Below are 12,925 nucleotides of genomic sequence, written 5' to 3'. Positions count from 1 at the left end.
TCATGCTTCGATGATGTTCACCGAGGGCTTGTTTGGAAACTGGGAGGAAAAAAAAATGAGAGAAGCGGCCAGGGCTAAATTGAACAGACTTCTTGCAAGGATGGAAACAGGGAGAAGACACCAGAAGGAAGGGAGCAGCAGGGCTGCAGCCTAAAAGCCAGGCTCTTGTCTCAGGTGGAAGGAAAGGAGGAGCCCTGCCTGGATGTCTTATCTCTCTGCCTCTCAAACCCAGCCTTCGGCTTCACTCAGCTGAATGGCCAGGACTGGGTCCTGGGCCCTAGCCGAGCATCCCGCTGGCTGGTTCTCTCACATCCTGCAGATCTGCCTCTGAGCGTAGCCTCAGCCACTGACATTGCTGAGGTGCTTCTGGAGATGGTGGATTAATAAGAGGCTTCAGGAGAGCGCCAGAGAGAAGCCAAGAGAGAGGACAGTAAGCCAGAGGGTGGAGATGGAGGAAGGAGGAGATGTAGAGAGATCCAGATGTTTGTTTGTTGGATAATCATCGTCAGAACCATGAGATTCTCTTCCATTCTCTATGTCTCTCTTCTGAGCTGCTCAAAGCAAGCACTGAAAAGGTTTTCATATCTGTTTTACAGAAGAGGAAATGAAGGTACAAAGAGGTGAAGCACCTTCCCAAGGTCATACAGCACAGCAGGAGCATGAATGAGCCCAGAACCCCTACTCTTGCTGTCCCGCACCTACCGGGAGCTCTGCCCGCCCCACTCACTGCCCTCTTTTTAAAGCCCTACTGGCTCCTGGCACCCTGCAAAAGGAGAGGATCCAAAATCAATTTGAAGTGTCCCCTGTGTCACACGGGCAGCGGCCAAGCTTGGCTCTGTCCAGCTGCAGCCATGCCAGGCCCCAAGCTGACCCCTTCTGCAGCCCGGGGACTACCAGGGTGCCAGCCACGGGGCCCCCGCCCGGGCCCAGGTCTTGCCCTCACCTTGCTGCGGAGAAGGCCCCCGCTTTGGTGCTCTGGTGTGCTGGTTTCTGATGCACTCTTGGTTTTTTCCTTGTTGTTATTGGGTTCATTGTCCTTGATGATGTCATACTGGCGGCAGAAGAGGGCGATGACGCCTGCAGGGGACAAGGGAAACCAGTCAGAGGCCAGAGCCCCAGTCCTTGCCTCTCCACTTCATGCCCACTAGACCAGGCTGAGCTCCTGTGGGTACCAGGCTCCAGATGGCCTCTCACCGGCACTACTGCAAGAGGCTGCCTCTGGCCTCTGGCTCCTGTGTCCACCTGTCCCCTTCCCCACCAGCCCCTTCACTGCTGCTGGGCTGATCTTCCTACAACATGCTTCTGATTGTGTCTCCTCCCTTTCCTTCTTTTAAACCTCAGAGGGCTCCCCTTTCCTTTAGGGCAAAGAGCAACAATAGCATTTGTCTAGCATGGGCCAGGCCCTGTGCTGGGCCCTGACATTCCATCTCACTGAGCCCTCATAGCTCTCTGAGAGCACTGGTTATTCCCATCCCCAGGTTACGAGGGAGGACAGTGATGAAGAGCTTAGATAACTCACTCAAGGTCACACGGTGGAGTGGGGGTGTGCACTCCAGGGCCTGCACTCTCCTAAATGTTTATCGTTATCAAACTAATATTTTTTGAAAGTCCAATAGTATTAAGGCAACCACCTCCAACTCTCGTAGGTGTTTTCCCCATTTTTACCTCTATACTTGATTTACAGTGCTATTTCTTTTTTTTTTTAAACTTTTTTTTCTTTAAATTTTATTTATTTATTTATTTATGGCTGTGTTGGCTCTTCGTTTCTGTACGAGGGCTTTCTCTAGTTGTGGCAAGTGGGGGCCACTCCTCATCGCGGTGCGCAGGCCTCTCACTATCGCGGCCTCTCTTGTTGCAGAGCACAGGCTCTAGACGCGCAGGCTCAGTAATTGTGGCTCACGGGGCTAGTTGCTCCGCGGCATGTGGGATCTTCCCAGACCAGGGCTCGAACCCATGTTCCCTGCATTGGCAGGCAGATTCTCAACCACTGCGCCACCAGGGAAGCCCTACAGTGCTATTTCTTTTTTGTCTGCGCCACACGGCTTGCAGGATCTTAGTTCCCTGACCAGGGATTGAACCCGGGCCACAGCAGTGAAAGCCCAGAATCCTAACCACTAGGCCACAGGGAACTCTATAGTGTTATTTCCTGATCTGTTTTAGAGATTATCTGTTGACGTCCCACCATGGCATATAGAGCCTAACCACTCCCTCTACTTCCTTCCTCATCATCCTAGCAGAATTACATCACAATTTCGAGTTAATTCACTATTTTATATTGTTACAATGATGTGAATACTGTTTGTGTCAAGTCTAATAATGCACCAGAAGCAAACCTCCCCTTTTGTGCAATCCTTTGTTTTTCCAGCTTTTTTTTTTTTTCAAGTGTCTGCTTTTCTTTGTGTCTACGGAACATATTCTTCCATATGCTTCTACAACAGAGCCTGTCCTCTCAACCACGATGCTCATATAACTTCGACATGGTGTTTAATTCCCTCAAGAAGGACTCCAGTCCACTTGACAGCCTCAACAGCCTTTACCCCTCACTTTCTATCTTCTCTCTTGGGTCACAGCTGCACTGAGTCAGACTGAGCTTAATTTCCTTCTTGAACACACCATGCCCAGAATACCCTTCCTTTTTTTGGCTGCCTGGTGAACTCCTACTCATCCTTCAAAGCTCAATCCCCATTTACCTCCTCTCTGTGTTCTTCTTGATTTCTACTCCTAGCCCCAGAATTCATTCATTCCCCATCCTCTGCTCCCATACATGGTGCTATTATAGCACTCATCACGTTGAATTATTGTTAAGTACGGGCCTGGCATCTCCCAGACTGAGTTCCTTACAAGCACATGGCTCTTCTGAGTCACAACTGTAGCCCTACTCTCTGGAACGGAGTGGCTGTTCAGTAAATTCTGGTTGAGCTGAGTACAAAGGTGATGGTCTTTATCCCCAGGGAGCTCACAGACAAGTGGGAAAAGAGAAAGACAGGAACCCAAGTAACTTAGCTAAGAAGGGCTAAATTTAGAGAGGAGCACACAGGGTGCCGCAGGAGCATCGAGGCAGGAGGAACATTCTAATGGATGGGTTGGGGAGGTTTCACGCAGCCGGTCTCCGAGCTGTGTCAAGACGGATGAGTGGGTCAAGAGGGTGTCCCAAGCCTGAGCTGCCCAGGCCTGAAGCATCTGGAGGCACAGCAACCCGGAAGAATACGGAGAGGCTGCTGCAGCCAGGGCTGGAAGGCCAGGGGCTTTGGCCACTCATTAGAGAGGGCAATCACTCATAATCCTACGAGGCAGCTACCGAACTGCTCGTTTTTTGGTGAGAGGTCAGTTAGAGAAGGGATCAGATCTGGCCCCCAGAGCAGAACTTAGGCTCCTAAGTCCTCTCACTGCCTCCAAGCCCCCTACCCTTCGTTTCTGTGAGTAAAGGGTCTGGTGAGGGTCCTCCACTTCCCCGAGGTGAAGTGAAGAAGGGCTTGGGGCCAGACTCACCGGCCCACATGAACAGGACCACGACGATGATCAGCACCTCGCCCGTCCGCAGCTGTTGGTTCCTCCCCATCTCCTTCATGGTCACCTCATCTGTGTGGAGAGAGACACTAGCTCCAGGACTCCCTGGGCCCCTGCCAGCCACATTTCTAGGGCCAAGTGCAAAATATTAAGGGTTTATTTCTACAGGTGCCCACACACCTAACAAAAAGAGATTCTAGAACATGCTGATGGCTACTTGGGTGGCAGCGACTAGACTTAATCCAGAGCTGAAGGTTTGTATCCCATAGCTTGGGGGACCAGAGTGGACCTCCCTCTCTCAGGGGCTGCTTGGCTAGGCAGCAGGGGCTGGGGGAGGATGGGGAGCTCACGCTCTCCTCCAGCCGCCTGCCGCGCTAGCCCTGACTACCCCTCCCCCCACCCCGTCCCTTGCTAAAGGTGGCCCGGGCCTGCCTTTGTTCTTCGAGGCCATCTTCTCAGCCTCCCGTGGTGTCTTAAAGAGCACGGGCTCGCTCGCCGGACTCTGGCCCTGAATGGAGATGGCCTGCACGTGCACGATGTACTCAGTGTCCTCCTCCAAGTCCCAGAGCGCGCACGAGCGGGTGGTGGTGTTCACCTCCTGGATGAAGCGCAGCATCCGCACATCCTTCTTCTGTGGAGCAAAAGCCAGGCCCCAGGTTTCAGTGCCCAGGCCCCCACCCCACGTCTGCCCACCTCTCCAGCGGTGATAAGGCCTCACCTGGCTACCATGTTAAACCCCGGACATCCACAATCTGACTCAAGCATCCCATCATCCCTGCAGGTAGGTATTGATATCTTCATTTTACAGGTAAGGAGACAGATTCACAGAAGTTAGGGAAATTGCCCAAGGCCATTCAACTAGCAAGAACTGGAGCAAGGTCCTAAATTCAGATCTGTTTAAGATCAAAATCATGCCCTTAATTCCCAGATTCCAACCAAAGGATTCCCTTCTGGGGCCTCCCTTCCCAGCCACGTGTGCAGCTTTCTGCCCAACTCTCTTGCTCCTCGTTCCTTTTTCCTTTCTCTTTCAGCACCCCTTCCTCCCCCATCCACCACTTCTATCTTGATGTGTTCCTCCCTCCCAGGGACCCTCAAGGGTTACCTGCTGAGAGATGGCAAATCCAATGACGACCTCATCCTCCAGGACGTCCCAGCTCACCACTGCAGAGTTGGCCTTGAGGTGCCTGACAGTGACATTCACTGGGGCCGAGGGGCTATCTGGGGGTGGGGAGGCACCTGAGCCTGAGCACCCCCTGTTGTGAGGTCCAGGCCCATGGTCTCGTCAGTATGACAAGATAACCTGCGGATGGCCATGAGGTGGGAAAGAAGAAACCCAGGCCTTCCAGTGGGATTGGCACCTGGGTCTCAGTTCCTTAGTGGTTGAAGAGCCAGGCCTGAGAGGCCCCAGGCTCCTTGTAAACAGGGTGGGAACCCCTGCTGGCCACAACTGGCCCCACTAGGTTTCGAGCTAAAACTGATGAGCCCAAGCCAGGGCCAGGTCTAAAGGAGGAGGAATGAGAGGTGGGGAGACAGGCATGGGGGAGACATAGGTGGCCGGGCTGCAGGAGCTCAAGGTTAGTCTGGTGCAAAGCAATCAGAAGGCTCCCCAGTCCAGTGCTCTTTCTACAGAACTGCACTGTCAAGTGAGTGACCTTGAGGGAAGGAGAAAGACCCAGAGGTCGAGAAGAGCCTAGCTGGGTGAGCCCTGGGATGGGAGTGAGGACCAAGAAAAGAAGCCCCAGTACCGTGGAGACCCAGGCAGGATGAAGCCTGGGGAAAGGCCTCTTCTCCACACCCCACCAGCCCCAAGAGGCAGGTGGGAAGGCGGCAGAAGAAGATGGGGTCACTCAGAGCACGGCCCCTCAGTGGAGTCAAGAGAACAGGGTAGGGCCTCTTGGATGGGAGGAGAGGACAAAGGGGACCAGATGAGAGGAGAGTGATGAGGATGGTGGGGGTCAGGGAAGGAAGAACTTTCTAGGAGAGGGGCAGCGGACTCACACAGCTTCTGTATCCTGAAGAGGCAGGCGCTTAAAGGGGAAGAAGACCTAAGCCTAAGACCTCACCCCTCACCTCATAGGTCTGGGGCCTGGGGAGACAAAGCCAGATGTGGAGGCAGAGAGAGACAGAGGGACACAGACAGGGGCAGCAGACGCAAAACCGGAGAACAGACAAGTCGGGTATCAGAGACAGACACAGGACAGAAGCAGGGAGACAGCACTGAGCAGCCAAGGAGAGCTGGGTCGGAGGAGAGATGGGCAAGGTGGCAGCAGCCAGAAGGGACGGGGACAGGGCGTCAGGAGGGGCAGGGTGAGGAGGAGGCCAGGCCCCAGGGGGCAGGCCAGACTCCAGGCTCGGGTCCACCCCACCTGTCCCCGTGCCCTCGGGTGCCGGTCCCCATCCCCCTCACACAGTGGGACCCCATCCAGCTCGACCTGCAGAGTTGTCCTGCAGGGCTTTGGGTCAAGGAGAGAGGCCCAAGGTGGGGGGACCGGTGTCCTCAGCTGCTCCCTGGGCCAGAGAAAGGAGCTAGGGCTCCTGAAGGAAAGGCCTGGGGTCAGGGCAATGGGATGCGGGGGCTGGGGAATCCCAAGACCGTGGATCCCAGAGCAGGGGTGGTGGGAAGGGGTTTGAGAGCTGGAGGTCGGGTCTTGGGGTCAAGCAAGCAGGAAAGGGGCTGGGGCGTGGGGCGAGGGGAGCAGTGAGCGGGCCTGAGACGGGGTCCCCAGGGGGCAGGCAAGGGACCCGAGGATGCCCGCCCGCGCCCCGCGCCCGGACCCCCTTACCCGCCTGCACCAGCCCGAGGCAGACGCAGCCCAGCCACAGGCGGAGCGCGGCGCGGGGCGGCCCGGGGTGCATGGCGGCGGCTTCGGCGTGCGGCAGCCGCTCGCGCTGGCGCTCCGGCCCACGGCCCGGCCGGCCCGGCCGCCCCGTGCCGCCCCGCGCCGCCTGCATGTCGGCTCCGCGGACAGCGACTCCCGCGCGGCGGCGGCGGCGGCGGCGGCCGCGTCCACGTCGGGCGCCCGAGGGGCGGGGCGCCCCCGCTGCGGGGAGAAGCGCGGGGGCGGGGTGAGGGGCGGAGGGCACCCCCTCGCCGCCCCGACCCCCGATGACCCGGCCCGCGGGGCTTCGCCGACCCGCGATGCCACCCTCTCGCCTGTGCCGGAGCCCGAGCGGGGTTCTCCGTGCCCCACTGTGCTCAGCCCCAGCCTCGCACGCAGCCTCTCTCCCCGCCGCGCAGCCCTGACCGGGCCGCCACCGCTGCCCTTTCCCGAGGGAAAGGGAGGACAAGTGCCACGGAGACGCTCCTCTGGGCTCCCATCTCACCCGCCCCAAAGCTGACCTGCCCTCCCGCTCCTGGGGGTCCCCACCCCTCGCTCCGCCCCAGCCCCAGACCCGAGGCCTTTCAGACTGGGGCAGCAGTGAGCAGAGGGGAGCAATCCTAGTAGGGATGGGGGTGACTATAGCGTGTTCCGTAGGTGTTGGGGTGCAGACAGTAGGTGCTCAGCGTTTGCCATGGGGCTGAGAAGAGGGTGCTCTGACTCACTGGAGGGCCTAACGGTGACCCCAGGCCCGTCCTTCCCTTCTTGGCCTCCATTTTTCCCTCCATAATGAGAGCAACAGCATCTCCTAGGTGCCAGCTGCGCGCTGGGGGCTTTACTTGCATCATGTCGACTGCTTCTCACTGCAACCCTGTAAGGGCCCGCTCTGTTGTCCGCATTTTGCACAGGAGGAGACTGCAGCTTGGAGAGGATACTTGACTCCCCCAAGGACCCACAGCAGAGCCAGGACTTGAACACAGGCTGATTTGACTCCCCATCATGTGCTCGACTGGACTGTCTCCCACCTTGGGATCCCTGAGATCCTAGCAAGCTGGCACTTGCCCGTGCCAGCTTCTCCCCAGCCAGAGAACAAACTGGAACAATCTCTTCCCAAGAGCAGGGTGAGGGAGGAATGGCTCCAGCCCCCCTGCCCCCACCCTTCTGGACTGGTTGAAGGATATGAGCAGTGAATGAGCTAATGACTCTGAAGTGCAGGGGACTTTGGAGACGTGGCCAGCAGCCACAGTTCAAAAGGGCTCGGGTGACCCCTCCCTCATTACCCTGGGGACATCCATATGCCTACCACTGTCCCTACCGTGGTGCCACACACCCTGCTGCCTAATCCACTCTTTTTCTGATCTTGGAGTGGCAGAGAAATACCCTCACCCTGCGCCCAACACCCTCTCCCTAATGAGAGGACCTCTGGAGCACCAGACACCTGGTGAAGCTCCCACCAGCCACCCTGTGTCACTCTCCACCCTGAGTCCCAGTCAGGGAAACTAGGTTGAGGAGAGAGGCACAGACCAGGGCCTCAGGGCCCCTGACATGGAGGGACCACCCATCTTTCTAAATGACCCCCTCCCCACACTGCCTGAAATTCCACCACTAGGAGGGCATCCCTTTGGGTCTTAAAAGGCTTCTGGTCTTCAGAAGCCCCTGAAAGAACGAATTCTTTTTGAAAAAGGGACACCTTGCAAGGTTATCCCACAAAACATCTTCAAGAGCCCCTGGCCTCTGCCTCCATTTTAGATTAAGAAACTGAGGTTCAGAGAGGGGAAGAGCTTGGTGCAAATTCACGTATCGAGTCCAGAGCAGCAATAGAGCCTTCGTCTCCTAATGCCCACCCCTCGACTCCTTGTACTGCCCCCAAGTCTCTATTTGGTCACCTTGGGAGGGGTGAGATGGGAGGGGGCTCAGGGGTTCTTGCTGAGCAGCAGAACCTAACCCGCTAGCCCCTCAGTACCCCTAGGCCTGCTCTGCTTGGCAGGCTGACACCCCTGGCCCCTTCTGCTTCCTCAGCCACATACCTTATCCTGGGGCGAGCCTCAGCTGGGACCTCCACCTGTTTGGGATAGGAGCCAGGGAACCAGAGCACCTCTCCCTCTCTCTCCTTCTTCTCTCTTTTTCTCTCTCTCTCTCCTTTCTCTCTCTCCCGGCAGCTGCTTTCAGCCTCACCCCGCCCAGCCCCGCCCCACCAGCTGCAGCTTGGCCCCTGGGGACCCCCCCTCACCCACCAGGCAGGAAAAGACAACCCGGGGCCTGCAGGAGCAACTGGAGTCTCCTCAGGCCTCATCGCAGGAGCCAGCAGGAAAGAGAGGGGTCAGTTAGAGGTCACAGAGTCCGCTCCTGTCCGTGCGGGGGAGAAAATGAGGGAGGGACAGGGTCCTGGTGGGGTGTGGAGTCCAGTCCAGCGAGGGGGAAAGGGGAGTCTCAGCGCCACCCGCTGGCCACGTTGGGTATAACCCCAGGTAGATGTAGGGCACTGGGTGGGCGGAGATGGCTGTGTCTGAGGCTTTGAGAGGGATGGGGAAGCGTGGCTGGAGGACGGGTCATGAAAGACAGAGAGGATTTGGAGAGTTGTGGCTGCAGGCATGCAGCCTTCCCAGGCCCCATGATGCATGGGGTGCTTGGGCGTTACCTCGATTCTGGGAAAAGTCCTGATGCCTGGAGCTTGGCAACCAGTGGAAGCTGGGTCTGGGGTGGGAAGAGCTGGGAGGATTTAGAGGCCCCCTGGGTGATCTTGGGAGAGAGCTGTCAGGACCAGTTCCTTTGTGTGCACCATCTGTACGCCAGCTCTTAGCACAGGGCTAAGAGCAGTAGACAATAAGTGTGTGTTGAACATAAAAACTTGTTCTTCCAACATATATTTATTGAGACCTATTATGTACCAGGCTCTGTGCAACCTTCTGGAAATACAGCAGTGGAAGAATGATTAAATGCATGAACGGGGATCTGGGTGGGGGGCGTGAGGGGTGGGCCTCTGTCATCCAAAGATGATCTGCATTTGGAGGACTCCACAGACACCTCTTAGGGGGCTGACTGGTCACTTACACATTGGCACCTGGTGAGGTCACCAGCTTTTGGATCCTCCTGAGTGTCCAGAGCTGTCCAGAGTCCCAGCCCCTAACCCAGGCTGCAGGTAAGCATTTAGAATGGGAAGGCTCCTCTTTGCCACCTAGAATGGTCATGGCCCTGTCTAGGGGGTCCCCTAGATATACAAACTCCAAATCACAGGAAGAATTAGGAGAAGGGACGGAGATTGCTTTGAGGATCCAGTAATCAAGCACCTACCCAGACTTGGCTTTTTGTCCATGTTATTTTGAGTCTTTGGCTGATAAGTTATTAGCTCCTGTTCCAGATCAGGAAGCTGAGGCTCAGAGAGGTGTGAGGACTCACACTGGTTAACACAGCCAGTGAGTTATGGAGCCATGTCTTAGATTCAGTGATGCGGCTTCAAGTTCAGGGCTTGATCCAGTCTGCCTATATCTTCCCTTCAGCTCTGAGGGCTCCTCAGAGGTCCTGGGCCCAGGGCTCACTAGAGGATATACATTTTCCTCCCCTAAAGGGCTTGAGGGGGCTGGCTGCTCACAGAGGCAGTTGCTAAGCCCAGGCCCAAGTCCATACTGGAAAAGGGACCCACCACTCACCCAACAGTTTCCACGTGCCAGAGCATTACATACACTAGAGAAGCTTCTCTTGAATCCTCACAACCCTAAGAAGTTGGGAATGTTATACTCATTTTACAGATGAGGAAACTGAGTCTTAAAGAGAGGAAGTAGCTTGCCATGGGTCATACAGCTGGGAGACACTGGTCTGGTCTAATCCCCCAAAGTCCTCATCACAGCAATGATGAGGCCAGCCCAGCTCAATGTTTCTTGAATGCTTGTGCCAGGCAGCCTGGGCTGGGTGCCAAAGACATCGTGATGAACCAGATTGGTCCAAGTTCTTGAGGAGCTCCTTAAGGAGAGAGATATTCTTTTTTTTTTTTTTTAATAGAGCTTTTTTTTTTAAATGAATTTATTTATTTATTTTTGGCTGTGTTGGGTCTTCGTTTCTGTGCGAGGGTTTTCTCTAGTTGCGGTGAGCGGGGGCCACTATCCATCGCGGTGCGCGGGCCTCTCACCGTCACAGCCTTCTCTTGTTGCAGAGCACAGGCTCCAGACACACAGGCTCAGTAGCTGCGGTGCACGGGCTTAGTTGCTCCGCAGCGTGTGGGATCTTCCCAGACCAGGGCCCGAACCCACGTCCCCTGCATTGGCAGGCAGACTCTCAAACACTGCGCCACCAGGGAAGCCCCCGAGAGATATTCTTAATATACAAGAAGAGGACTACCTTATGGACCAGGAGGGACCAAGGATCTACAGGGGCCAGGAGAGAGTATTAACTTAAAAGGAAAGCAGGGAAGGCTTCTGGGAGGAGGTGACGCCTCAGTTAATTAGTATTGACAGTCAGGTGGGAATTAGTCAAATGAGGCAAAAAGGGCAGAGGGAAAAAAGAACCATTAGCCTGAGGCCTGGGAGAGCATAGTGTCTATGTGGAGGGGAAGGAAGGGAGGTAGAGTAGGGTGGCAGGGTGGGATGGGAGGGGTTGCTACAAGCTCTGGGCTGTGACAGTGGGAGCAGGAAAAATAGGATTGGATTTGAAAGACTGCTCTGAGCTTGCAAAAGAAGTCAGGGCTGGGGAGGGCTTTCTGCATTCAACTAACACATATTGAGCACCTACTAACTGCCAGGTCCTATGCTAGGTCCTGGGGACACAGCTGTGGACAGGATGACAAGGTCCCTGCCCCTATGGATCTCATGTTCCAGTGGGAGAGACAGGCAAGAAACAAGGGAGCTAATGACAGTAAAATATCTTCAGAGACTCACATGGCTATGGCAAAAATGGGGGAATACGGTTGAGAATGGCTGAGTGGGAAAATGTTAGGTAGTGTGGTCTGAGGGGGCGACATCTGAACTAAGAAGGAAAGGGGGCAGGCACAACACACATCACAGGAAGGGTGCTCCAGCCACAGGAGCAGCAAGTGCAAAGGCCCTGGGGCAGGAGCAGGCTTGGCATGGTCAGAAAACTTAAAGAAGCCAGTGAGACTGGGGCTTCATGGGGAGAAGGAAGAAATAAAGGTGGCTAGGATCAATAGCACAGGGCCTGGGGGAGTGGAATAGAGCTTATATTTATTCCACTTGCAGTGGAAACTTTCAAAAAGAGATGTGATATGATCTGATTTACATTTTTAAAGGGTCACTTCACCTGCTGCAGTGTGTAAGCCAGACTGCAGAAAACCAGGCCGAGTGACCTGTGAGGAAGCAAGGAGGCTGCTGCAGTCACCAGGCCAGAAAAGATGGGTCTTGGCCTGGGACAAGGAGAGAAGTTGATGGAGGATTTGGGGAAAGTTTTGTAGGAGGAGCTGATGGATGAGATGCGATGAGTGAGGAGAGAGGAGGTGAAGAGGGAACAGGGGAGGGGTCAGCTCGCCAAAGTCTGGATTCTAAGCCTAAACACCTGGCTGGGTGTCGCTGGGCCAGTTACTCCACCTCTCTGAGCCTCAAATGTCTCCTCTTGAAAAGAAAGATAATATCCACACCACAGAGTGGTGGAAGAGATAGTGGGGAGTGGAGGAGAGGAGGAAGAGAGAAAGAAGGGGGGAGGGAGGAGGAGGGGGAAGGGAGGGGAGGAGGGAAGAGGTAGAGGAGAGGTCTGAGCAAAGGCCTTCCAAATGGGTAAAAGAGACCTCCTCCAATTTCTTCAGTTCTTCAGAGTCTACAGAGGAACTGACTCCCATCTGACAGTGCTCAGAGAGGTTGAGAATCTTGCCCAATGTCACACAGCTAGTCAGTAGCATCTCCATGCCTCAAATTGCCTCAAATCGTGGACCCCAGATTTGCCTCTGGAGACAGATTCTCAGCTACAAACCACAGTCACTAAGATCCCTCAGGAGAAGTGGGGCTAGAGGCTCTGTTTTAGGGGGTCCAGATGCGGGGAGGGGGTGGCAGGATGCGCAGGCTGCTGGCGTAAAACTCCTTCCCCACCAGGGAGGGGTGGAAGGACGGGAGGCTGAGAATCAGACAGCGCTTAGGTTCAAGCCTTAGCTCAGCCCCTGACTGGCTGGGTGACCTCAGGTACCACCATGTAAAGTGAGGGTCTAGGTTCAAGAGCCCACCCACCTCCCACATCCCAGGGTCTCCCTCAGCCTGAAAACAACATGGCTCTGCAGAACCAGAGCATGGCCAGCAGAGGGCGCCCACCTGGGCAATAGTGCTGCCCAGAACAGGAAAGGCTCCGGGGTTGGGGGGACCCAGAGCCCTAGCTGGGGAGGCCGCCCTGCCTCCCTCTTTGCTCCCTCTGCCTGGGTGCCAGGAGGCCAACTCCCAGGTGAGCAGACCACAGACTCAGCAGCCGGGCAGAGGCTGAATCTTGCTGCCGTGCCTCTCTGAGCCCCAGTTTCCTCATCCATAAATGGGCCTAACGAGAGCGCCTGCCTCACAGGGTTCTGTGAGGAGTCAATGATGATCAAGCACACAGGAGCTGCTATTTTTATTAGCAGTGGTGGCAGTTGTATCTTAAAGTGCCTGACCCAAAGGGGGTCTAATCAGTGGTGCTAT

At 55.7% G+C, this 12,925-nt stretch overlaps 1 protein-coding gene across 1 annotated transcript; it reads right to left on the bottom strand.

Annotated features, from left to right (window-relative positions):
• FNDC5 (fibronectin type III domain containing 5) lies at positions 1 to 6,378 on the bottom strand (the record flags this gene model as incomplete). Its single annotated transcript, XM_081225835.1, has 6 exons — positions 6,291 to 6,378; positions 4,610 to 4,725; positions 3,940 to 4,138; positions 3,490 to 3,579; positions 944 to 1,077; positions 1 to 39 (listed from the first exon to the last, which is right to left on the bottom strand). Exons 1-6 carry the CDS (start codon positions 6,361 to 6,363, stop codon positions 1 to 3), a joined length of 651 nt encoding a protein of 216 aa, XP_081081961.1. The 5' UTR covers positions 6,364 to 6,378.
• Positions 6,379 to 12,925: the final 6,547 nt, after the last annotated feature.

Source organism: Mesoplodon bidens (assembly GCF_964165515.1).
Source record: "Mesoplodon bidens genome assembly, chromosome: 2".
NCBI lineage: Eukaryota > Metazoa > Chordata > Mammalia > Artiodactyla > Ziphiidae > Mesoplodon > Mesoplodon bidens.
Note: the sequence above shows the minus strand (reverse complement) of the source record. Positions and strands in the feature narration are given on the sequence as shown.